At 45.5% G+C, this 26,424-nt stretch overlaps 1 protein-coding gene and 1 long non-coding RNA gene across 25 annotated transcripts in view; one reads left to right on the top strand and one right to left on the bottom strand.

The window, feature by feature from the left end:
• IKZF2 (IKAROS family zinc finger 2) overlaps window positions 1–6,362 on the bottom strand; it is a 105,190-nt gene extending 98,828 nt beyond the window's left edge. For 3 of the 22 annotated variants that reach the window (XM_090144464.1, XM_090144467.1, XM_090144462.1), the window contains exons 1-3: window positions 4,123–4,140; window positions 3,521–3,569; window positions 2,688–2,792 (exon numbers count right to left, since the gene is read on the bottom strand). In XM_090144464.1, coding sequence (XP_090000590.1) covers window positions 2,688–2,792; window positions 3,521–3,554 — 139 coding nt within the window. In that variant the 5' untranslated portion in view covers window positions 3,555–3,569; window positions 4,123–4,140. The other 19 variants (XM_090144459.1, XM_090144461.1, XM_090144463.1 and 16 more) reach the window with 16 other exon arrangements.
• Window positions 6,363–6,492: 130 nt separating this feature from the next.
• LOC116236066 (uncharacterized) lies at window positions 6,493–26,068 on the top strand. 3 transcript variants are annotated; one of them, XR_004168482.2, is made up of 5 exons: window positions 6,493–6,720; window positions 9,878–9,964; window positions 22,285–22,403; window positions 23,783–23,909; window positions 25,357–25,958. It is a non-coding gene; the product is annotated as an uncharacterized LOC116236066 (long non-coding RNA). The 3 variants fall into 3 exon arrangements; XR_016468459.1 differs by having other exon boundaries at window positions 24,422–25,655; XR_016468460.1 differs by lacking the exon at window positions 6,493–6,720 and adding an exon at window positions 6,754–7,055 and having other exon boundaries at window positions 25,357–26,068.
• Window positions 26,069–26,424: the final 356 nt, after the last annotated feature.

Consider the following 26,424-nt stretch of genomic DNA (forward strand, 5'->3'; position numbering starts at 1 on the left):
CGGCCCCATCTATAACCTATATATGCAGTCTAGATACTTGAAAATGATAATAGGTTAGAGGATGCAGCAGACAACTCTCCAACACGAGCCAAAATATTTAACCTGAAACCTTTTGGAACAGAACCCAAAAGCATCAGTAGCCCAGCCAGAACTCCTACTAACATGGAATTGCCAGGGGCTAATGAACACAAAACTCTTTACCTAACGCATAATTTTACTGTTGCTGGGAGAGCACTGCTCAGTCATTTCGGTACAGATCCAAGAAATTTGCTTCTTATGGTTTTGTCTCTGTTTGAGGCAGACACAAATTAAAGCTAAATTAAGAGCTGTGGCTCAAAATGAGTCAACGGAACGCAGGAACAAAGGTCAGAATGCAGATCTCTACCCTGCAGGTGCATATCCTGGGCACACAGCGAAACGGGGCCATCCACTCCCTTGGGACAGCTGGCAACAGAAGCAGGACTGAAACATTTCAGGTTGGAGCCGAGCGGATATGGATCAATCAGCAAACCCTACCCAGGTGGAATGGTGTGCCCTGGGTTTCACTGGAGTGGCAAGCCAGCAGCAACTCTGCTAGAAATTAAACCGTGCTCAACATTACACATTTCCTCTGCTTACAACACATTGCTACTTCACGGGCCTCCTTGCAGCACCGCAGCAGGATGGACAACGGCTCAGTCCAGCAACAGCAGCTGAACTTGCACGTAGTATTACCAACAGCCATTCCACTTCACCCTCCCACATCTAAACAGGCTTCTGGCTCCCCACACATCAGACTGAAAGCTCCGAAGTACAGCCTGGTGATTCAGTCTATGCAAGCTAGCTTCAAGATTGGGCCAAAAACCTTAAGTGAACCATCTTAGCAGCTGCCACAAAAGCCAACAACCCATAATCAATATCTACCATGCTTAAGACAAACTGCCTCCCTCCAAAACATTTCTGTGCCTGCAAAGAATATAAGAGACGACAAATTTCAGAAGCTCTAGCTATGCATGGCTTAAGAACCCCAGAGAGAGCCCCTCGTTTTTCCAACAGCAGCGCACGCTTAATGCAAAGCCAGCAGTGATGAAAGCAATTGAGACACCTGTGAGATACCACAAAACACATTTGGAAGAAAGATCATCACCAAGGCACGTGCGTTGCACAAACTAACAACACTTAAAAATTGCTCAAAACATTAAACACAATGAACTTGAAAATACTGAATGTGTTAAAGTACTTTTGCATGACTTCATCCTGGACCTTTTTATTCCCTAATTTGACTTCGGTTTTTAGTCTAGATTATAAAGAAGATTTAAAACAGGGAGCTTATTTCCCCTTCCAACGAAGCCTTCCCATTAATAAAAAGGAAACAAAGAAAATGAAGAAAGTGAGTAGTAAAACTTTTACAACATAATAAAATATATCAGAATCCCATTGCAACAGCATTGGAATTGTCTGAAGATGCTGAATTATGATAGGTTGTCATATAAAGTTCAGTCCAGAGTATTAGCAATCATACTCTCCAGCAACATGCATATAATTGGGAGATCTTCATAATAACCCTCAGCTTTAAAGGCTCATAAAAACTGTGTTTTACTCATGATTTGCAAGAGGAAAGAAAAAATTCTTAAAGGAAAGGAACATCTTTTACTCAGTAAGGAAGAGTCGGGAGGCAACACACCACGTCTTTAAAGCAGGCAACCCTAAATGCCCCGTTTTCCTTTAGTGATTTTTGGTGAAAATAATATATAGTCAGTTTAAAAAGATACACGGGATACATACATCTCTATAGCATACACACTAGAATGAAAATTAGTATCACACAGCGCAGAGAGGAACCCTCTGAAAGCATGCCGTAAGCAACGCCTGCCACATTGTATTTTAATGCAAGTACTGAGGGGCTCTAAGGTAAAGATCTCAATGCAACCTTGTAACTCAAAGTAAACACAGAAAGGAAAAGATGCTAGTTTTATGAATTCTGTATCAAATACATTTATTCACCGCCGTGCTATCATGTGAAAAATAATTGTAAACATCCTGTGAGCACTTGACGCTCTCAGTATCCCAAATCTCTTCACATTTTCTCAGTTTCTTCCTCGACACTCTAAATCAAGATCCTCTCAGTGTGTTAGCGAGTCAACTGCTGAGTGCCATAAACTTCCCATTATCCCAGTCATCTCTGGACTCGCCAAGGCAAAACTAAGGTAATGAATAGGATGCTGAAAGTTCTGAATGGTAACAGTAAAATACAACCTGCCGTCAAACCCGGCTATTTTAACTTCATACTTTTGCCAGAGTAAAGCCTTTTTGTAAATAAGAAGTGTTTGTTTTCAAATAAAGTTGCTTCAAGCTGCTTCTGGAAGCACAGTAAACAGTAAAAATAATGCAACAACAATTTCCATTTGGATTGCAAAACCCGACGAAACAAAACAAAACCAGCACACGTCAAAGTCAGAGTTTTCCTACCTGGAACAGGTAAGGACCAGCTCTCAAATGCCACTTGGGGATAGTTCAGACTGGTTATCCCGTTCATGGTTAGATGAGACACCAGCACGAACAAGAAAACAGAACAAGAAGTCTACCCCGTTCCTTCTCCTCTTTTATTGGCAAAGCCTACAGAAGCGGGTGAGACCAGGAAAGCAAGCCGAGGACCCCGACTAACCCAAAAACGCTGCCAGAGAGAAACACGTTTAAAAGAGACTTACTGCTTGCCACGTGACTTGGTGAGGTATGCTGCCCATTGGGTGTACTTGAGGTGAGGTCAATAGCCATGCTGGAGTGCTCCCTTTCGGGTGAAAGCTCATTGTCACCTGCTTTCACAAAATAAGTCACCCATAAGTTTCCATCCCAGCAAAGCAACCCGACGATTAACAACTACGCCTTGCCAGCTCCCTGCACCCCTGTTTGCCTTCCCTTTGCTAGGGGAGCCTTCCAAAGCCTGTGAACACTGGATTCCCAGTGGCCAGAAGGAAATATTTGACAGACTGATTTTAAGAGCTCCCTCAAACCACCCATCACCAGTCTTTTGCAGATACCCTTAACAAAAATCCTGGTCCCACTGCTTTGTCTCGGCAGAAATTAGTATTCTCTATTTGCAAACACTGAGAATCAGGACCAGATAGCAGGAGACTGAATTCCTACTTCACAAGACAGACCTTCCCCCTCGGAGCCTTTGGTCAGCTAACAGTTAAACAATGCACTCAAAAATAAGACATTTTGCCCTAACACAGAACGCAGAAGAAATGCACAGCAAAAAGTGAAGAAAGTTGCTGGCTGCAGGTTCTGAAAATGAGTGCTCTCTCTCACAAAGTTCATTCATCCTCAGCAAATACTTAAATTGCGAGGTGCTCACTCATGCACCCATACCCACACATTTTTCAATCACACACAAAGTTTATGTTTAAATGCCATTAACTCAGTGGCATCTGACAGCAAAGACCATACAGAAGGAAGCTAAAGTTTCAGGTGCCCGCATTACAGAAAGATAGCGGGGAAAAAAGAAAGTACTATAGAATAATCAAATAAAACGACTACTTACATGTTATATATCCATCAGCAGCCTCTGCTTCCATAGTCAAAGTGCAGTGCTGCAAGGCAGAAAAGTACACCCTCAAAGACACCTGTCAGTATCAACCATTAAACGATTAAACTTACTTAAAGCCCTGAGTAGTTATACCCATTTTGCTGCTGTTGCAACCATTGCCTAGAGAAACACACAAGTGTAGTGCATGTGCTCGCTTGCAAATCACCAAACCCTCCCTGCAAATTATCTGAGAAATCCAGCTGACCCTTGGGCAGGCTGTGCTGGGATCTTCTTGGTCTGACCAAAACCCTCACTGTTCCCCACTCACTTTTTTTACCCGATTTTAGCTCCCCCACCCCGAGTTTGCACTTGTCCCTTTGAAGCAGGGATTGTAATGCTTTATGAATTGTCAGCTCTCACAGACAGAACAGACCTGCAGGAGTTAGCACTATTAACAATCACTCTTTTCTCACCTACTCCAGGAGACTCTGCCCTGCCCTAACCAAAACAAACCCCTCAGTGCCCGTGCCCCTTGCAGACTGCTGCCACCAGCCCTTGCCTCACAGCAGCCCCTCACAGCAGCACACACACCTGTACACACACCTGTTCCTCCTCACCTCGTTGATCTGCCCCAACACGGGGCTGAACATCACACTTAATGCTCCCAGGCCATGCATTTTGTGGCATGAAGCAATCTTAAAGTTTCTGGAAGCACTTTGCTGACACAGAACAAGCTATTACTTTCCAGAAACCCAAGTAACTGTATAGAATGACACCCCCTAGCTATCATTTGATATATATTGAGGGGAAAAAAAAAAAAAAAGAAAAAAAAAAAGAGGAGACAGTGAGGGATCAATAATCTTAACTATGTTCTTTTAACTGGAAAAGTTAAGAAACCAACATGACCAGAGGAGAATTTTATTTCCTCTCTCCCTCCCCGGCCTCTTTTTTGCCTTTAGTTTCAAAACTCTCACTGCACCAGGCAGCTAAATTATTCACAATGAGCCATTTCTGTATTGATCGCCAAGTATATTTAGCCCTGGCTCCTGGAATTTCTCCATTACTTACTGGAAAACAGGCAGCTTCACTTCTTGTCTCCAAAACCACTTCCCTCCCCCTCCTTCAACCCGCTTTCCTCCCGCCTTTCCCCCAATAAATAAATACTTTTCTCTGTGTTCTTCTTTGGTATAAAGCAGATCAAATTCCCAAGGCATTCAGCACATAACACTTAAATTTCAACCTGCCTGGCTGCTACCAAACTCTCTACAGTGACTGATTTTTCCACATGACTTTAAAAGCAACAACAACAAAAAAGACCAAACAAACAAATAAAAAAAACACACAGAGAAATCTCTAAAAAGTTTCCCAAACGGGCAAGCTGCTTCCTCAAGCCCTCCCAAATTACCTTCTCTTCCCCCTAGTCCAGGTAGGCAGGCACACAGTGAGTAAAGAGAGAGGCATCAGAAGCAACAGGGAAAGAGCACCCCAGCCAATGGAGTGAAGGAAAGAAACGGGAGGAAGGGAGGAGGAAGACAGGAAAAAAAAAAAAAAGGCACAGAACCATCCGTAACCCAAATTAAAGCACCGTTTGGGGTTGTTGTTTTTTATTATTATTATTATTTCTTCAAAGTGGGGAAAGGGGAAGGAAAGAAAAGTTTACTCCCCGTTTTCAGGCTGTGATGGGGAATCCCGGCGGCTCAGCCTTTCAGCCGGGGAGGGGGGCAGAAGGAGAGGCGCTGCAGACACGGAGAGGTGGGGAAAGTTGGAGGAGGGAGAAAGGGGGGAGGTGGGGGCCAGGCGGCCGCCCCGACACTTACAGGTGGGGCATGCGGAGCCGGGCAGCGCGGGATGAGCCGCCGGGAGAGCCGCTCAGGAATGGCACATACTTTCAAGGAAGATGAAGAACAAAAAGGGAGAGAGGGAGGGAGGGAGGGAAAAAGAGAGAGAGAGAGAGAGAGGGAGGTCAGCCGGTGCTACAGCAATGCGATTAACCAGCAGAGAGAGAGAGAGAAAAACTTGATCCACCGGTTCCTTCCGAATCGGCACAGCAACCGGAGCGGGGGGGCTCGGGCGGCAGCGCACCGCCGGGCGGGCAGCCTAGGCCAACTTCCCGGAGCCGCTCCGGCCCCCCCCCCCCTCTCACGACCTGTCAAAGTGATCCAAGTCCTGCCTCGCCGCTTTCATTTATTTCCTTTAGGACCCTTTATCCCCCCCCTCCACACACAACCTCTCCCGTTCTCCCCCACACGCACCCCCCCCCCCCCCCTTCCCCTCGGTCCCCCGACGCACGGCCGCCGCGCCTCAGGCCGCAGGTGGCGGCGGCAGGGCCGAGTAACGGGGAGCGGAGCGAGAGCCGCCCGGGGGGGTCGGGGTCGAGGGCGGGGGTCGGGGGGGCTCCTGACGCGGCGTCCCCGAGGGGAGCAGCAACAAGTCGGGCCGCGCTCGGCTCGGGGCCCCCCGCGCTCCCGGGGGAAGGCGAGGGGAGAGAGGGAGGGACGGCACGGGGAGGGGGCAGATTTACCTCAGCCGCGCAGGCAGTGGATCACTTCCATGCCCCCTTTTGTTTGTGTTTTTATTAGTGCCGCCGCCCCGCGCCCGTGCGCGGCCGCCTATGGAAACTGAGGCAGCGGCGCGGTCGCTAAGGGTAATCCTGCCGGCACTTCCTCCATCTTCGGAGAGCAGGGTTAGCCTGGGACAGCTGGTCAAACCCCGAGAAACCGATCCGCCCGCCGCCCTCACACACACACACACACAGGCACCGCGCACTCACTCACTCACTCACTCACTCCCTCACACACACACACATACGCGCACATACACTGAGGCGCACGCAAGCGCGCACCCGCCCGCAGGCGCGCGCCCCCCCCAATCGCTCTCCGCGTGCGCGCGCGCGCGCGCACACACCGAGCGGGAGCGCGCCGCCGCCCCGCGCGCCTCACCCGGGAGGGATGGATGGATGGATGGAAGGAAGGGGGGAGGGGGGGGGGCACGCGAGGGGAGGGGGCCGCGCGGCGGGGCCGCTCAGCACGCTCGGCAATCGATTAGAGGACAAGTGCCGCCTCGCCTCACGCGGACACACGCGCACACATACACACACCACACACACACACACGCACACACACACGCACAGTCACACACGCGCGCGCGCGCGCACCGCCCCCTGAGGGCACCGGGCGGCGGAGGGCGAAGTTGGGCGTTCGTTGAGTGAACGTGAGGTAATTTCTGCTTTTTGGTTGGCTTTTTTTTTTTTTTTTTTTTTTTTCGTTTCCTTCAGGCTTTGAGCTCAGGAGGGAAAACCCGGATTAAAACGAAAGCTCCACCGCGGCGCTTTCTTTCCCCATCTCCCGCGCACGGTGTGTGGTGGAAAAAGGGCGGGAGCCGCGGCGCTTCCCTGAGGACAACCAGCTGGCAGCCCGCTGCCCACACGGCACCAGAGCCGATGGCCTCCGCTGCGTGCCGCAGCCGGGTCCAGGTTGGCTGTTAGGAAACGTTTCTTCCCAGAAAAACCAGCGATGCTGCTGGGCACCTGCGTGAGGAAACGCTACCGCAGGTAACGAGGCAGTGTGAAGTGCCAAAGGTAGGCACGCAGACCGGTGGAGTTATCCTTGACCCATCACCGGTTGCCAGAGAGCTTCGGGATGCGCTGACTGGAGCTCCTGCAGCGTGCCTGCCCGCGCTCTTTGTGGCAGGCTGTAGGTGCCTGAGCCAAGCTAATCACTCCCTCGCCGGCGCTACAAATTTTAGCCAATTAGTCACTGCACCACATCTGAGAAGCGGGTTAGTTTAACTCTTCTCACTTTGCATAGGCAGAAGGGTTAGGGGACTGGCCCAAGGCCATGAAGAGCAGTGCTCAGAGCTGAGCCTAGAAAGCAGACTTCTTGTTTCCCACGCCTACGTTTCAGCAACTAGACTTGGCTTGCCTACCTCAGAAAATAGACTGGCATAGCTATAGCTGTGTAATTACACCGTTACCGTTATAACTCTCCTTGTGGACGTTCTCCTCCAGATGGAAAGTGACTTCCCAAAAGCTGTCCAAATGAATTCACTGAACCTGAACAGCAAACACTTCATGTTTTTGCACTTTTTTTTTTTTTTTTTTTTTTTTTTTTTTTTTTTTTTTTGTCACCGTGGGGTCAAAATTCCCGAGATGCAGGTCTGGGAGGCGTTCGATAGCTTGTACAAGGCATTGGAAAGCATGGGTAAATGTAAAAGGTGTCGTTGAAATGCTGGAAGTTTTGTCGTTTTGTCAAGATTTTTATGACGCTTTTTATCAAAACGCTGAAAGCTGAAAGCTTCCAGCTGGCTCTCCTTACAGGTAATAATTTAATAACTAACAGCTTTTCTCCCAAAGCTGTTGGAACCGGCTTGAGTCATGGAAGCTGATGGGAAAAACCAGACCCGTCCTCTGCAGTAATTATTTCTGGTTTTAATCCCGCTGCTCCATAAGCTTTCAAAACCAAATGAAGCTGTGAAAACAGGCAAGAGTGACCAAAGGAAAAGCAGGGGACAGACACTAACCTGAAAGGGTTCACCCTTAAAAATTAATTTGTTAAGTCTAAAGACTGCAGAGATGAGAGCATCTTTACTACAGCAACATGGGCATAGGGTGAGTCATTGGTTTTATTGCAAAATTCAGCTCTGCCACAGCTCAGGGGCTGCAGCGAGAGCTCCAGTGATTTCCATCAACCACACAACTGCCCCCAGATTATACTCTCTGGAGCAGCTGTGACAACCTTGAGGATCAAGAGGTGGTTTTAGGGATCAGGACACCAGTGTTCACATCCAACCACGTTCAGAGGTCCTCTGTGTGATATCAATCAAGTCATTATTCCTCTACGTTTCACTTCTGTTTTTAAATTGCAGCAAATAATGCAACGAGAGGTTTTACTTCAGCTGAGCAATAGCCTGAAAGCAGCTCTCAGCTTTGCCGCAGACTTCTGCCATGCTATAGAAGCTACTTGGGCAAATCTTTCAGAGAGCTATATCTGGAACTCCTTTCCCCTCTGTTTCCATCCACAAGACCTAAGCAGCCCTCACACAGCCATGCCTGCTGTAGACAGTGCTCTGCCACAACAGCCCCGCTGCCCAGGGAACAGCCACCCAGTCCTGAGACTTGACGTGTCCCCAGGGTAACTGTGGGCCTCAGAGCTCCCTCGCTGTGCTGGAGGCAACAGAACTGCCCAATTTAACAGGGAGGCTGGGAGGAGAAATTAATGCCTTATTGCTCATCAGTAACATGCTTCGATAGGTCTGTGATGGGCTCAGCCTGTTTTTAGCAGAGTATTTAACTATATATGCATTTAACTTGTGTGTGTGTGCATTCGCACACGTTACTATTCAATGCAAGCAAAAAGGCTTTTTATGTAAATTCTGTTTTAAATTATCTGGTTCGTGTGCTTTTATAAGGTCAAGGCATTCTAGGAGTTAGCTCTCCAAAATTTTGTGTTAGGTATCTACATAAATAATGGCTTATCACAGCAAAAGCTCAAGGTTTATTCAGATTTAGGAAATTAAAAAAGGCATATCTACCACACTGCTGCCTTGGACAGCTATGAACACCACTGAGCAAAGGACCTCCGGGTCAGCTTTCATGCCTTCAGACTGAATCCTCTCTTTTCTAACCAAGAAGGGGTACTTTGACAACAAATTGGATCGAATCCCAATATACTTTGAACAGGACAAACGTAGACCTTTCTTTACTTAACTGTGTCGGGCAATCTACAACCATATAAGCACTAATCTATTCAGTATTCCATCTCCTCCTCTTTACTACAAAAAGGCACTGTTTTATGCTTATATGCACCAATAAAGAGACCTATAAAGAAAATAATGAACATCCTTGAATATTTTCAGGCCATACCCTATTAATTTTAAAAGCAACTCAACATACTGCACCCCTTGTATTTCAGCAAGATAAAAGCCTATAGATTAATTCCTATTAAAACAGTTGGTATTTTCAGGACATGCAGATGTAATTTATGGAGAGGCACAATGCTCATAATAGCTCAAAGGCCACAGAAACTGTAGATCTGTGTCTGTTACTGTAGTTGTACAGGCATTCATTGTACAGAGAGCGGTTGAAAAGACGGAGTGTGTAATCTGAATACTAAATTTGTGAATAGTTTCTCACTTGGGCTGGTTAGGCTTTTCAAGAGCAGCGGATGCTTTGTGGGGGACTTTGTAAGACATTCTGCTAACGCATCACGTGGTTGCTGTATTTTCTTCTCTTATCGTTACTGTTAGAGCTTTATTCATTAATGCACAGCATTTGATTCTTAGAAGGGCAGGAGTTCCTGCTCTGCATTCTCCACCTGAATTCAGTGTGCTCTGTGTGAGACATTTTCCACAACAAATTCTGCTTCTTTCTATCAGGTGAGGAACTTGAGGTATATATAAACCAAAGGAGTGCAAGAGATGAAGATTCCTCCTCTCCCCAGGTGCTCCAATTGCTGTATTCAGGTTAGCTGGAAAATAGCATCGTATTTTATGTTTTATTATCAACAATAAAAGTGTACAGGTTTTCTATTTTATTATGGAGATATAAATGTATATGGATGCATCACTTACGAGGTAGGGAGATTCTGAAGTGTCCTAACAACTTTTTAATTATGACATGAGCTACTAAGTGTGGATATTTGAGGCTGGGTTCATCTCTATTCTTTGCACAGCCCCTAGCACAATGAGGATTTATTCATGACCTAGCATCCCACTTAGTGCTTCACCAAAATTAAGAGTCCAACTTTACTTTGCTTATGACCAGAAATCTCAATACCAGCAGAAATGAATACATCCAGTGTTGAACAGGGAACAGCATAGTAGTGTATACTTCAAAAGTATGGTGAACCATTTACTTTACTGAAGGATGGAGGCACTTGGGCAGTTGCTGCTGAAAGTTGGTAAAAATTACAGGTGTTGGTTGGGTTTAGCACTGCAAAGTACCAGGGAACATTCAATGACAAATAACCATAAACATGGCTTTGCAACATTTAAACATTTGGTGGGAATGGAGTCCTGTTCACGTTTCTCTTTGACAGAATTAACGTGAATCCCAAAAGGTCAAGTGCCTCCAGTTAGGTTTGAAGGGGCCTCTATAGAACAGAAGACATTTATAAACACCTTCCTTGATGCTACCAAATTAGGCTGCAAACAGCACGGGAACAGGCCTTGTAGGGCTCAGCCTGGTACACTGTAGCTACATTTGTAGTTCTCATTCTGTGTGAAAGACAAAATAGATATGGCCACCCAATGCTTACATATCTGAGCTTGTAAGGAGGAATTCTCTGTAACTTGGCAAAGGTTTGAGGGATAAGAACATGTTCTCGAATGCAAGCTACCTCTCAAAGGGCAGCCATGCACCAGTGGCCCTTGGAGTCCAGGAGCTCCAAGAAAACACTGAGCCAGCAGGGCACAGACATCATCAGCCAGGGCTCACCCCACAGCCCTGGAAAGTCAGCACAGATTTCCTGGGATGTACTTCACTATCACTAGTTCTTGGCTCTTCACTACTTTTCCAGCATCATGCTGATGCTTTTAGAAAGCCCAGGAGAGGTTGTGGGGCATCTTCCAGGCTGATACCAACTCCTGAATGTGTGTGGATGTGCTATGATGCAGGGGAGCAGGGCAGGGGTCAGTCCCCTCTGCCCCATTCACGTTTGATCAACGCTGCTCTGATCACTGCAGAAACAGTATGTTGTCAGAGTCTCATGCATGAGTAATGAAGCCAAAGCATAAAACTGAAAAAACAGAAACGCCCAGCTCTCTGCCTCCTGAAGAGGCACAATTGAGCCAAAGCCTTACACTGTCTCATCTCAGAGGTGAAGCACAGCCTGGAGACTGACCATAAGCTTGGATCACTGCTTTCACTTACCTGTTCTGGAGAAGGATGTTCATTTCCCCCTCCATTTACAACAGCAATAGGCACCTTCTTTGGCCTCATATTTCCAGGCTGCTTCTGAAGTCCATGGAAAAAGATTGATCCATCCAGGCTGCAACTCCAAGCACCACAGAGGGGCGTTTCCTTCCCCAGTGACTACAGAAGGAGGCTGGAGAAATCAGCTGGGCTAAACTACACTTAAAATGGGTGAATATCCTGGTTTGTACTTCAAGTTCATCGCCTAGAAAACGATAATATTTTGGCTCCTCTGTCAACTCTGCTAAAAATCAGGAATGCCTCAGGAAAAGGGCTGGGACTTGGCTATGGCTGGAAGCCGTGGAAGTGGATAGTTGGGAGTATTTTAAAAACAGGGTTTTTGCATGCCTCCTCTGTGCCCATCAGGGTCATCGTACAGGTGTCCTGGTGCTGGTGAAGATATGGATGCCTTAAATTAACCGGCCAGATAATCGTTTTTGAAGTGGATTCAGGTTAACTTTGATTAACCACAGGCAACAATTCAGATAATTAAAATAAAACATTAGCATCTTTTTACTCTGCTGCCAGTGTTACATTAAACAGTGTTTGACCACAGCCTTTAAGAGCTGCCTATTGGTTTTTATTGTAACAATCTGCTGCCTCCCTCCAGCAACAGAACTGATACAGTTTGTTTTTTTTCAGATTGTTTTGCTTGGTGGTGAGGATTTCTTAATTTCTCACTTTTATGTGTTCTTATTTTACTCAAGTAAAGAAACAACATTTCTCTACACCTAGACATTACCCACACATAACTGTGCGAGCAAAGAAAACATAACTTCATTCTTGTGGTTTGAAAATGCATCTTTTTCCCTTGTTGTTTGTTTTTTAAGAGGGTGGTGTTTGCATTTGCTAGTTCTCCTTAGGGTGTTCAAATCAATGAAGACATCACTAGGTCCCTCTATGACAAATACAGTCTTTTCCTACTGGCTTCTGCTAATACATTGTAATTCTTTCTGAGATCTGGAAGAACAAATGTTGCTGTTTATTAGCAACACTGGGGATTCTTCTAATTAAGATTTTGGGTAGTGAAACCATGGCTAAAGTTGTCATAGTAGGCCTGAGCTTATAGCACAAGTCTCAATAGAAGTTTTCCTACTGACTTCAGCTGAAAAGGAACAGTCTAACGTCTACAGTGAAAAATAAAGATTCAGAGTTTATAGGGCTATAATCAGGACATAAATAAATAATTAAAACCTTGCAGATATTAAGATCATCATTTTTATCTTAAAAATTCTTCTCTGAATTGCTTGGGCCACACTGCTGAAGAGTGCTTCCCAGAACAGAACTGTCCTGATGCAAAATGGAGTTTATAGCGAGGCTATACAGAAGTACTGGGTCTCAACTTACTGCATGAGGAAGCTGAATGCCTCTGGTAGGAGCTTGTTGCTGTTTTGGGTTTGCTGGCTTAGTTTTTAATTCAAAAGGGGTATAATTTTGTGTTCAGCTCCAAAGTTTGGTTAAAAATAGCACTGAAAATGACCCTTAAAATATGAAGATGTTTTTCCATGGACATTGTAACCAAAGCATCCATAAGACTTTATCACTGACTTGATCATAAAGTGATTTCCACACTGCACTGAGCTGCCTTCATAGGCTGACAACAGAATCATGACTCTCTGGTTATTTCTGCAGGTTCTTGCAAGGTTTTTGCACATTTGCACGTATGACCTTTTGAAATAAAGCATTCTTCTGACCGCAGATGGTGGCTTCTTCTTGATGAAAGACCTCTGTTGAAAAATCCTCACTTAGTTGTCATCAACCTAATGTTGGAGGTACTGAAAGAGGAACAATTGAGACTTCCCTACAATATAATATCTGTGACTGCTCAAAGCAGAGTGGGACATCTTAAAAAGAACAAAAAACAAAATACCAAACCGTGGGGCTGACCTCCTCAGCATAGAAACGTTTTTCTCCTCACTGATTTTTTTCCACTGCCTCCTTCGAATAGTTTCTTCCTTTAGACAAGGGAAGCTCCATCAGCTCTTTCATAGAGCAAAACTGACACCCACTGGCCACCCCCAGTACTTGAGACACGGTGAGCTAGTGAGCAAGCCTTGCCTCAGGGCAGAGCCGAAGAAAGAAAAGGTGAAAGAACCTTCTGGTGCATCTCAGCCCTTCTTCCTTACAATGGACGACATCAGCGTGGCCAGCAGTAGTCCCCAGAGCCCTCTGCCACAAACTGGGATGATGCATGGTACGATAGGCTTCCCTTCGTTCCTTTGGCGTATCGTGAGGGAATGGTCACACAAATGCCTCCAACATGACAAAATACCTTTCTAGGTGGACCGGCTTTACTGACCTTTTTTATCCCTGAAATTCAGGGTGAGATTTCACGTGGTCAGTCTCAGCCTTGCTGTGCTTACGGTCTGCCGCGCTTCCCTGCATGAGTTGTTTGCCATCAGCCATCCGTGTGCTTTATGCCACTCAGATGGAGACTGACTTAATTCTCTTCCCATGTAGGTCTCACTCCTCTGCGTCCCAGATTTCTCTGTGCAGTTCTTGTTCCTCTTCACTGTCACCTCCGATCACTACAGCTGTTAGCAAGGCTCCCAAAGATAATGTTTCCAACTGAGCACGGGCTCTGTGCTGTGTGAAGACGTGTCCCTTTCTGCCTCCTTGTCACAGCACAGCCCAAATCACATCGCCATTTATACTTCTATTTTTCAATTGCATTGCATGCTTCTGTCTGATTTGCTACCCACTTAGGCACTTTCAACATGATTGCCTCGTAAGTAGCTCCTTCCTACTGAATATCTTTGTTTTAGATTGTATTTATCTCCTCATGGAGAACTTCAATCTTCCCAGAGATTCAATCTAATTCTTTTATTTCCTCCACATGTCATATATCATCATGTGCTACCCTCTGGTATTATTTCTTGCTCTCATCTGCTCTTTTAAACTCTTCTCCACTCTGCTCCATGTTACTGATTTCATGCAGTACATTATCTTCTACATGGAACATGTCGCTTTGCTGAATGGTACATTATTATGCTTCATGTAACCAGTGTGCCCTTTTATGCCTGCACGATCACTTTGCACTTTAGCTATTTTAAACATCATGGTAGTACATTATTCAAAATTTAAGGCATGGTATCTCTAAAGCACTGTTCTGTTTCTTATCACAGTTTCCAGGCAGTATAGAGTATCTTCAGCTGTTAAACAGGAAGGACTTTTTTTTCCAGTGCTAAGCATCTTGAGCCCATGCACTTTTCTCCCTGCCTGTCCCACTGAGCTGGTTCAGCCTGCAAGGAGAAAGGAGCTGGGGTAAGCTGTGCTCACCTTTTCTGAATGCTGACCCACTTAGATCTTCTCATGAGGGCTTTCAAGGATAGGCAAACTATGCTCTTATTTCAAATAATTATTTTTGGAGCCTGCCAACAGAGACTAGCACTCTGACTTCATCTTACATTTTCAATTTTAATTTCTCCAGGTGAGTGAAGCATCACCTTGCATTGCTTTAGAGGAACTTGATGAAGTTACAAGATTATTCAGTGATGCTTAATAGCTGGTTAACTAACAATTTGAAGCCAACACGCAACAGCAGCTTCTGTAGTGTGAACAGAGGCCAGGGTGTTGCTCCATATTTACTGTAATGCTATTTACACCCACATCAGCCTCAAAAGCTTGTTCTCAGCCATGGCCTCACTTCAGGATAGGCTGCATCCTGAGCTGTGAATATGAGTGACATTTGAGGGAATCAACCAAAGTTGTTGGAGCCATTCATTGTCAGACACCCAGCATAAATATTCTAAGGGAGAACACTCCCCCCTCCACCCTTGACTTTCCAAGTCCAATTGCTTTGAATTGGCCCTGCCATTAGCAAGACTCGGTTCTGAAGCATCAACCTTGTCATGGGGAGCCAGCAAGGTACAGGCTGTGGGTCTTGGTCAACAAGCTAAAACTATTCAGGTGATGCTGTACGACATTATTTGTGAACACGAGATACCCTGTGAGATAGCTTTGTCTGACAGTGCATTTGGGAGCAGCAGGGAAGGAGCTGGAGGGAAAGCCATATCCAAGCACTGATGTACTTGAAGCCTTCAGCAGAGTTATCCATTACTGGATCTCACTTTGCAGTCCAGGCTTGCCTAAATTACAGTTTCTCCCCAGCTAAAGCATGCGGTCTCATGGACAGAGGATGAGGATTGCAGCATGTGGATCTCATTTGTTCCCAGATGCCACCACTTCACAGAGGTGGTGGGATTGAGGGGACCTCGCTGCCTCTCTGGGGCAGACAGCCTCTCTGAAACTGAAGTGAAACAGCAGGTATCTCCCCCATGTTTTCCTTCACAGAAATCACAAGAATACGGGTGAATCCTCACCTCGATTCATGCCCACACAAATGATGGACTTTCTCTGCTGGCTTCCATTTGAGTGTTCTTTTCCTTATTAAGACTAGTTTTGTCTCTGTGTTGTAGGATTTCCAGGGAAAATAATTCTTTACATAGAGAAACCTCAAGTTGTTGGCTTTCAGATTTCAATTTTCAATGAAATTTCTAAGAAAGAACCCAACCCATTATCATCCCTAGAATTTGCTTACTTAAGTTCTGCAAAGAGGCATTATATGCTCCAGCTCTCTGTGTGGAAACACGGGAACAGGCTGTGTGTTCGCAGACGTGCAGCACCTATTTCAAACATGCAATTTTGCAGTCGTGACTGAAAACAGAGTCCCTGTGCACTCCCATGCTATCAGTTCACAATTCTGGAAGCCCACTGTTTGGGTTGGAGTTACAGTGTGGTGTCTCTGCAAATTCCCAAGCCCATACTAAGCATTTTGTCCTGATGTATCATCTTGATCTTAATTAACTTCTTTAAAATAAGCATCCTACCTACTCCAGTGAATCCTGTTGAGAGTTCTTTACTGAATATAAACTGTCAGGTTGGTATGTTAGTACACTTCCCTCCACCTTCTTACACTAATACTGAGTGATGTATCTGCAGCAACAGAAATAGTCATCTTTCCTGTATAGCAACAAAAGACTTGAGGACAGTTCTGAAACTGAAGCCCTTTGCAAATTTACACCAACACCTTTGCAGGTTTGAATTCTGAGAAAGCCATCAGAGGGAAAAAAAAAAACACATAGAGAATCTTCAAGGTCAGCAATGCATATATTTCCCCAAGATCACACTGATGAAACTGTGACAGTAAAGTTACAGTGCTCCTGGGTAAAGACTAATCATGTACTCTGTACTTTACCATATGTTTATATGTGTAGTTTATACATGTAGACTGCTGGATGAGGGTTCCCTGTGAAATGAGGAACTTCAAGATGCTGAAACCCTGGAAAACGTCAAGGGCTAACAGCTTTCTGATTGCCCATACCTTCAACAAGATCCCTCAATACGTGCACAGAAATCCAGACACGCAGTCTAGACGTGCAATCCAGACACTTCTTAAAGTGGTGTGCATTCTGGGAGGAAATCCCAAGGGACAGTTTTAACAGTTCTTCCAAGGCAAGCTTGTTTATAGAGTCACAACCAGTATTTCCATGAATTCACCAGCTCTGTTTCTGTCATGAGACAACTGCTTTGATAACTGTTAGTTAGAAGTGCAGGTACTTTGTTCCTGGCCATTAGCTTCCTTTCAGCAGAGTGCAAGATGTAGACCTTTTCCTTCCAGTTTTCAAGTCAGGGTCCCAGTCAAATAAAACGCTTAAACCAAGCTCTCCATTTGCAGTTAGCCCTGTCTAGAAGGTTGGATTAGATGAGTTCCAAAGACATATTTTCCAGCCTGAATTCCTGCACATACGCACTAGCACTAACAGTACCTAGTATTTGCTTTAAGTCTCCCGTGGCCATCAAAGGCTCAAAGACATTATAGCCCATAGATGCAAGAAGCAATGGATGTCAGAGTCAGAAAAGGCAGCATAAGGTACAGAAACAGAACTGATATCCAGTGATTTAATCATTTTTGCAGTATCATTCATAAAGAGGAGAGATTTCAAGAGAAACTGTGTACTCATCCCAATTTTTTTGCCCTTCATGCATATTTAAAATCCATAGACAATTTCCAGTCTTTCAATTACTTTTCTGTGTTTTGTTTTTTGTTTTGTTTTTTAAATTTATTTTTAAAGTTATTTCAAAAATACACTGATCAAAGGGCTTTGTGGAACTGTAGCTTGCTTTCTACCTTTTCATAAATAATGGAAATACCCAGCCAAGGCACGGTGAGCGTGTGGCTGTACTATTTATTGCTTTCCTCTGGGGAGCCATTTATCTTAAAACTACTACAGTTTACTTTCTAAAACGTGTCTGATTGTAACACTTGCAAATGTAGATTTGAAAGTTGTCTCTGATAATTTATGCTCTCACTCTTCCAGATCACACGTTATTTTTGAAGCTTCCCTTTTCACAGCGATGTTCCCCATTTTCTCTAAAGCAAAGAGGGGGAGAAAAGCTCACCTGCAGTACAGCTACATGAAAGCTGTGCGGATGAAATGAAATTTGCACTGTGTTGCTCTCAATGCCAGGCTATTCATTTTGGGCCACAACCTACACCATGTATAATACTAAGGCCAAAACCACAGGGGAAAGGCAGAATTTAGTCAAAACTACTAAACATTTGCTGATTTAACTAGTGTAGAGTAGAAGAAATGTGAAAAACAAAACTAACCATAAGAGTTTATAGGGCCTGAAGACTTGTCCTTTACCATTTATCTCGGTGGACAGAAAAATATGCAATTTGATGGAACATTTTCCATCAAAGCCCCAAACATCTTGTTTTGCATTTTGGTTTTTGCCAAACTTGAAAAATGTCTGCCACAAAACAGAAGTTTCCCACTTTTGGAAGCACACTTCTGGACTTGGAGTCTTCCATTTCCTTAAGGAAAAAAGCAGCACACTGGATGGAAATTATTCCACTGTCCATGTATGTTTTTTTGTGTGTTAAACTTCAAGTTTTCTGTTTAAAAAGAAAAAATGATGGAAAAAAAAAAAAAGGGCTAGTTTTAATTATCTGTTAGCCCACAGCTGCAAGCAAGGCAACAGATTGCAATGTGGACAGAAAGAAATGCCCAGCAAAGGCTCTGTGAAAGGAAAACGGATGCAGAACAACTAAGGAACAACTTTGTTTGCCTTATTCTGGTCAAGTTCCTCGTTCAGAGTTAAGAGCACTAACTATTCAATGATTTCTTGCTACCGTTTTTAACGAATGAGACCCAGGGTAGTGTCACAAATTGTGCATTTGAAAAGGCATTCCAGACCTTCTTTTCTGCACCTTGTCCCCTCCACATAAACCAGGGCTCACATTGCTGAGCATCAGCGATACCCAACTTGACACAGAAGGCAGCAGAAACTACAGGGCTTCCAGCCAGGTTTGGGTTTGCCCAAAAAGAAAACCAAAGCGATCTATCATCTGCTACCTCTACATGTGCCTGTCTGTGTTAGGATGCCAATTCTGGCACAGCAAAGTAAATTGTGAGGGTACTTAATAGTGGGTGGGGGCTGTTCCTCATGAGCACATCCACATAAAACAAAAGGCTCTCACAGAACAGAATTAGGGTCATGCAGGCTGCCTGCTGCCTCCTCCCATCAGAACGCTTCCCCCACCAGAAGGTTTCTAGGGCAGGAAAGAGAGGGGTGATTTACAAAACAAGTCAAAACTTTCCACTGCACTTTAACTTTCTTTTTCTGTGGTGAAAGGCAGATAATTTTGATGTTTACTATCAGTTTTTCCTATTGTTATTGTGCAGGCTTAACGTAACTGCCGTGCTATAACAATATACATCTGCTCTTTGAAATGCACCCATGAATGTCAGTTAGGCAGTATTTCTGCTTCTTGTGGTGTCAGAGTAATTAACATCCCTTTCCTTTAAAGTAAGCAATGAGATGATACATTGAAGTCCCCACAGAACACACCAGATAGCATTGAAACTGTAGAAAACACCACAGAGACGAGGGCTGCCTTTCAGCACAACCCTTTGGATACACGTTTAAACCCAGGGCAAAACCCCACGAGTGCTTTGGACAAGAGTGGTGGGCTGATGTGCAGGCAGGCAGAGGGATGGATGGTGCAGGGCTGTGGCCCCCTCTGCTTTTGGAGCCTGTTGGGCTCACATGCATGTAGGAAGAAGAGCATGGCGTCCCAAGCCCTGCCAGCAGCTCCTGACCAGCCTTGCAAAGGACAAATCCTGGCACTGGTGCCTCCAGCAGAGATGCTCCCTGCCATGAGTCATCCCACCTGGCTCACAGCACACCCTGTCATGCAGTGTGGGACGTGGCTTGCTGAGGCTCTGGACAGGCGATGCCTGGCCTGCTTTGATTTCCTTTTGTTCTCCCATCAGTTTGTCCACCCTTAGACACCTATCTTGCTATTTTTCTTTGTACAGCACTGAGTTGCATTAAATGTTTACGATCCTATTACAGGATACAGTTTTAGATTACTATAATAAAAGGGAGTTGGTAAAACTTCATTATCTGTGGTGGCAGAGGAAGAATAAAACCTTACACCTACAAGTTTGTCCATAACATTGCTTGTAATGACTTTTTTAAAAGCCCAAGCACACACACACACACAAAAACCACCAAAACAGAAACCAAACTGGCTGTAACAGGCCCCAGTGTCACGATACATCACGATGCTGGACATAGGCTGTTATCAAGCACATGGAGAAAACTAAAGCTACAGTTTCATTGCCACTGTGTGCATTATTTCAGGTCAGTACCCTTTTGCTTTCTGTGCTACCACAGCGGGAAGTATGCAGTTATCCAAGTACAGCAGCACAGCCTCAGCAAGGACCAACTCATATCCGACTCTGGGAGTAGAGCTCTGCAATTTCTGTGATCTTTTCCTTTAAAAAATAAATTGCTGGTACTTTAATCATTTATCAGAAGGAAGAGTGTTTGTTTCAAAGGCGCAGAATGAAGGCTTTAAAATTATATTCTGTTCTTCTTTGGTTTCTGAGCAAATGCAGGAATAATAACGTTTTTAGGTTCTGCAGAGATGCTTTAATTCCTTTCAGTTCTACAGGTAAAAAAAAGTCCCTCCTCCTCCCTCCCACCAGGTGTGTGAGAAGAAACATTTCGATAAAACCCTGTTCTCAGTTTTGAGTTCTCTGTAAAAGAAAAATAAAACACACCAAAGCTAAAACACCGTGCTGACAGCCCCTGCAAAGTACTCGCCTCTTCCCCACCCACGGCACTTAAGAGCTTGGTTTTGCAGCAGAGGGATGCAGAGAAGAGAAGAAACGGCAGGTCCGAGGGAGAATTCCCTATGGTCTGCAGGGAGGAGCTGTCTCTCTCATGTATTTCTTGTATTTCTTGTATTTCCTTCAATTCCTTTGCCTTTCCCCCCAGAAGTCTTATCTGCATGTCCCTATGAAAGCAGGACAAGCCGTGGCCTCACTGCCCAGCTGTGGCCTCCAGATGTGCTGGGGGATGCAGGGACCCAGCTGAGGCCCCTCCACTCTCCACCCACCCCCATTCCTCTGCTCCAAGTTGGTTTTGTTTCTGCTCCCTTACCAGCAGAAGTGGGGTTTGGCAAGGCCGGGAGCTCCCCGACTGTCCCATTCATTTTGTAGAAGAGATCTGGAGTGTTTCTGTTCACCAACTTGCCTCCTTGAGCTACTCTGTAAGCAGCCATCTCATGCCGTGTGAGAAACTAACCGTGGCACACTTTGTACATCAGATTCCTGTTCAATAGTTTGCATGGAAAGCGCTGAACATTCAAGAGGCATTTTCACACAAATAGTATTATTAGGACTTGGGTGCTTCTGCCCACATGCAAAAGTGTGGAAAGCTGCTTTCAGGACTGCTGCTTGGAGCAGACCTGTTTGAGACATGGTTTTGTGGGACGATCTGAGCCTCCCAGGCTTTGAATTCTTGTGGCTTCCAGCTCTGGGGGCTGGGGGGCTCAGTGAGCGTCAGCCCAGGTTCCTCAAAGCTGAACAAGAACTTAGGGCCTATTACTCAGAAACCACCTCAAAGCTGCCGAGCTGGAGGATGCTGAAGCCCGGGGTGTGCTATTTAACACCTGTCTGCTTCTGCTGCAACTGTATCCTACCAGGCTGGTTCCAGTTGCATTTGCGGTTAGCTAAGCAAAACCCCAAATCTTCAGCAGTGACTTTAACACTTTTTTTTTTTTTTTTTTTTTTTTTTTTTCTAGTAGTGCTGCTGAAAAAAGTTTGTCACTTGGCTACTTTAGTATCAGTGCAGAGTTTGTAGGGAGAAAAACACAGGTTGAACGCCCTGGCTCTTTATTTTATGGACTCCTTAGTTTCAAGAATCAGAGGTGGCTGGGTTGGAAGTGAGGTCACTGGTCCAGCTGGGAAGGACAAAAGGGAATAGAGGGGAAATGGAAACAAGCTGTAACAGAAGGAGACCACTAGCAAGAACTAAAGGTCAGCCTGGATAGTAACATTCCTTTGCAAATCCAAAGCTGTCTGCTGGGGCAGCACAGGAGCATGCTGACAGCTATGGGGAATGGTCATGTCCTTCCCGGCCCTTCTCCCTGCTACCAGCATCGGGTGGTTAACAAGCTTTGGAAGCGGGATGGTTCTAAATGGAATGTCCCATGGGTATTCCTCTTTTAAGAGACAAACCAGAGGAATCAGCCACCTGGGAGCAGAAAGCAAATATTTATGGATGAGTTATAGCTACTAAATTCCCTTTCATGGCTGACCTCGGTTTCTTTTTTTTTTTTTTTTCCTTTCCTTTTAAGGAGCTAAACAGCTTCAAAACAAACCCTCTTTGGAGCAGCATTTCAGGCTGACATTGCCAGTCATCTTACAGCAAACACACTCTGCTACAGACCTGCTCCCCACCAAATGCCTCACTCTTCCCAAATGGGAAGCCCTGGCTTTGCTGTGCTGTGAAATCTGTAATATTCTTGCATGACCGCTGTTTTAAGTTAGACTGCATTCCTGTCTTTCAGTTGTCAGGAGAGCGTGGAAAGAAGATATTTATCGCATTAGCCCTGCACAATCAAGGAGAAGGCTGGCTGTTTGAGGATGCTTTATTAATGAATGCTAGAGGACATCCACCCCTCCTAAGGTACGAGTGGCTCGTTACTGAAAAATGCAGGGAGATAAACAGCCAAGTCCTCTGTCTTCTGTGGCTCTTCTGTAGGTGCGTTACACTTGACATACGTTATTTATGAACCTCAGATAGTGCCCAAGGCTAAACCTACCACTGCCATTAAAAAATAAAAGCCGATGTAACCGACAGAGTATTTCTGCTGCTGGTGGTTTAATAACACGGGTGTCTTTCACGTGACTTGAAAGGCCCAATGCAAAGTGCATCAAAGGAGTGGATAATTTTTCTATTGACTTCAAAGACGGAGCAGCCCTGCGGGGCGATGTGCACTGCTAGGCTCGGGCATAGGGCGCCCAGCTGACTGAAGCCTCCCCACCAGCCTTGCAAAACACCACATTCCCACCAAAAACGCTTCCCCCTCCAGAAGCAAGCATCCAGCTGTGCTGCCGTCAGGGAAACCCTGCCCTAGGGCTAAAAATGCTTTTCCTTCTTGCCCTCCAAATCCTCCAAACCTTTCTCCCTCTCCGCTATCACCTCCCAGATAGAAGAGGGGGGGAAACCACCTAGCTAGCAAATCCCACTCTGTGTTCAGCTATCAGATGCGTTTATATCCATGATGCTCCCAGCCCAGTTATGGCTGACCAGAGGGCAAGCCTGCCATAAGAGCCATATAGTGACCCTATCACCATTGTATACCATCATACAGCACCTTTGCCACTCTGACCAAGGAGAGTAGAGGGGACAGGAGAGAATTGCTGGCATCAGCCAAAAACCCCCTCAGTTCAAAAGCAAGCTCTCTGGGATAGGAAGGTGTCACAGAGTACAAGATACCCTCCTGCAGTGGCTTCCTGAGCAAAACTGCTTGTAAAATGAGTTTGCTGAGAGCAACCCCCACTCCTGGCGTGCTCTGGCTGCTTGCTGCCAACACATTGCAGGCGCTCTGCAAAGTGCTGCTCACTTGCTCTGCAGTTGCTTGTGACAGCTTGGTTTGGATAGAAAGAGGGAACGAAAGGGCTCTTCTGAAGAAGAGGAGCTACCTGCAGTCCATGCCATCTTGCTCATCCTTTTCTTTTGCTCAGAGAGGTGATCCCAAACCTGCTGGGCTCATCCCTGTGCGCCAGGCATGAGCACAAGCAGGGGTTAACCCAGGCCTCCCTCCCTAAAAAAGAGAAAACTTGTTTTCCCCAGCACGAAACTCCTGTCGCATACGGGCACGCAGTCATTTTAATGACTATACGCTGTTGTAATGTTAGCAGATATTTTAAAGAGCATATCGCTCCAACAGAAGCCACTGCCATCTGTGCTTCCCCAATTAGGAATGCAAGCAAATATGTATTTTTACAGTAACATCAATAAAATGTAACGCACAAGTGATGTATCTTTGCATTTTTTTAAAGGCACAGACTGGGGAGGCAGTCACTCCTGAAGCCGTGGAATTCCCTTGCATGAAGAAGAGGATTTTTAAACCCAAAAGCCCAGTCCACGCAGGCACTCCACTGCAGGCATTTTAGTTTCTAAAACAAGGTGAACTAAGCAGAATAAATGTGTTTTAATATCTTATGCACTACTGGGGGGTGAGGAGAGAGAACAATGTATAATCTCTTTGAGAATATGGCCTATATTTTTTTTTTTTTTGGAGAGGCTAAAAACAGCCAACCCTGATTGCCAGGATATTGTCAGCCAGCAGCCACTGCCATTCACCTGAAACCCATCTCATGCCTTTTCTTCACAAAATCCTGTCTCCTTTTCTCCCCGCTGGCTCAATGGGGCACCCAAAAACTGAACCATCACAAATGAGTAATTTGGGAAGCAAACACATCCATATCCCTGCTCCTTGCAGTGGACAGACAAAGGTGCCAGGGTGATGCTGAGCAGATGCCCCATGGAGCTGTCACGTGCCTCCAGCACCTTGCACTGCACTCACTCGCCTCTTGCTGCTCTGTTGGTTTGGTTTGGGGTTGTTTTGTGTTATTGTTTTTTTCCTCCACGCAACTGCACCTTGAACTTCTTCTGTTTTCTTCTGTTTTCTTCTACAGCCCCCAAAAGGGAGGGGGACAAACCCAAACAAAGTGAAATATCATCTGCTGCTGCCAGCCACGCATCCCCTCCCTACCTGGTGCTTAATGTGATAATGAACCTTCCCGGAGGAGCTTTTGTGGTTTAGGGCTTACTGAATAATAATGCAGTGCAGAACGCACACAAAGCCACATTTCTGTCTCATTTCTTTTTCTTTCCTTCCCCTCCCCCAACCCCAAATACACATCTGATCAAAAGTCAGGCTGCAATTAAAAAGAAGCACAGTTTGCCTCTCTTTTTTTTTTTTTTTTTTCTCTCCTTACACCACTAGATGGTCTTTCATCAGCAAACAAAAACAGGGTAAATATTTTCTCAGTCGTGGTAAAGTTTATACTTCATAACAGTGCTTTGTGCTTCGACACCTAGTCCTTTCAAAAACAGTTGTGTTAAAATACTATAAAACATAAACAGTTTGATGCCATGCAGTGTTATCTGTGTCATGGCACACGCAGATGGGCACAGAATCATAGACTCATACAATCATAGAATGTCCTGGGTTGAAAAGGACGACAATCATCATCCAGTTCCAACCCCCTGCTATGTGCAGGGTCACCAACCAGCAGACCAGGCTGCCCAGAGCCACATCCAGCCTGGCCTTGAATGCCTGCAGGGATGGGGCACCCACAACCTCCTTGGGCAACCTGTTCCAGCGTGTCACCACCCTCTGGGTGAAAAACTTCATAATATCTAACCTGAAACTGCTCTCTCTCAGTTTAAGATCATTCCCCCCTAGGAACACACAGGACATGCCCTACTCTGGCCCTGTCCCCCATTGCAGTGTTCTCCATTCCCCTGCCCAGCCCAGGGGTGACCTGATGGCACTTACACGCACTTCACCTCCATAGCAATGGGAACCACGAGCAGTGGGTCTCAGGCTGCTGTTGTCTTTCTCCAGGTTTTTTAGAGACCACCAGAAAGACCTTCTAAGGCCTCTCCCCTGTCTGCTATGACTTGCTTCCATGCACTTGAGAAACTCCTTGGCATGTTCTGAGGCTCCACAGCACCGAGAGAAGTAGTGAGAGAGGAAGGAACCCCAACCAACCACAGCAAAGTGACCAGTGAGTAACTGTGAACATCTGCGAGGCTCTCACATCTCTCCCAGACATCATGGAACAGGAGAAAACATTTGTGGAACAGTGTGTCAATTCCATTTTCCACTTCTTTTTGTGTAGATGGGGATATAAAAGACTGGGCTCTGTACTGAAGGGCAGAGGTCCCAGATCCAGCCCCTGGGTGCAGCAGGACATGCTCTGGAGGAGCTCTGTGCTCAGAAAATTTCAAACAAAGCATTAGAGTAGCGCAGGTCACCAAACCTTCACTTTTTGCCTCTCTATACACCCACAGTTGTGTTCCTCCTTGTGGGACATAGAGGCAGCATCTCACTTGAAACTCTGATAGAACTCAACTCGTAGACACAATTAAAATTAATTACAGAGCTGCAGAAATGTCTCTGTACATTGCTAATAAAGAAATAATTGAATTTGATGGTCATCTAAATATCTCTCTTAACCACAGTGTGTATGACTGGAAATACAAGTGTTTCGCTCCTGTTAATACCTCTGGGCACACACACACACCTGGGTTCTGCAACTCAGAGCTTCGTACACTTATTAGGAATCTGCTCTGATCAAGCTTGCTGCCATTCCCCAGGGGCTTTGTCCCACTTCAGGACTCGAACACACCACCACAGTGCTGATAACAAGTGTAGGAGTTCATGATTCATTCAGCAAATTATTTTATATGCTGATGAAGTTTGATTACTCTCAACACCAGCACAGACTATGGAGCAAGAGAGCAGCTTGTTGATCCCAAAGCGGGGCACTTCTTCCAGCTCCTGCTCTTCTACTCAAGCCCAGGCTGAAAATGATGATCAGTACACCACAATACGTGCAATGGAAGTTGTGTAGATTCCATTCAGAAGACTCTAGCTGCTGCATTTTGTTTATTTTGAATCTAGAGGCTT

Source organism: Phasianus colchicus, chromosome 7 (genome assembly GCF_987193195.1).
Source record: "Phasianus colchicus chromosome 7, bPhaCol1.hap1.1, whole genome shotgun sequence".
In the NCBI taxonomy this organism is placed as follows: Eukaryota; Metazoa; Chordata; class Aves; order Galliformes; family Phasianidae; genus Phasianus; species Phasianus colchicus.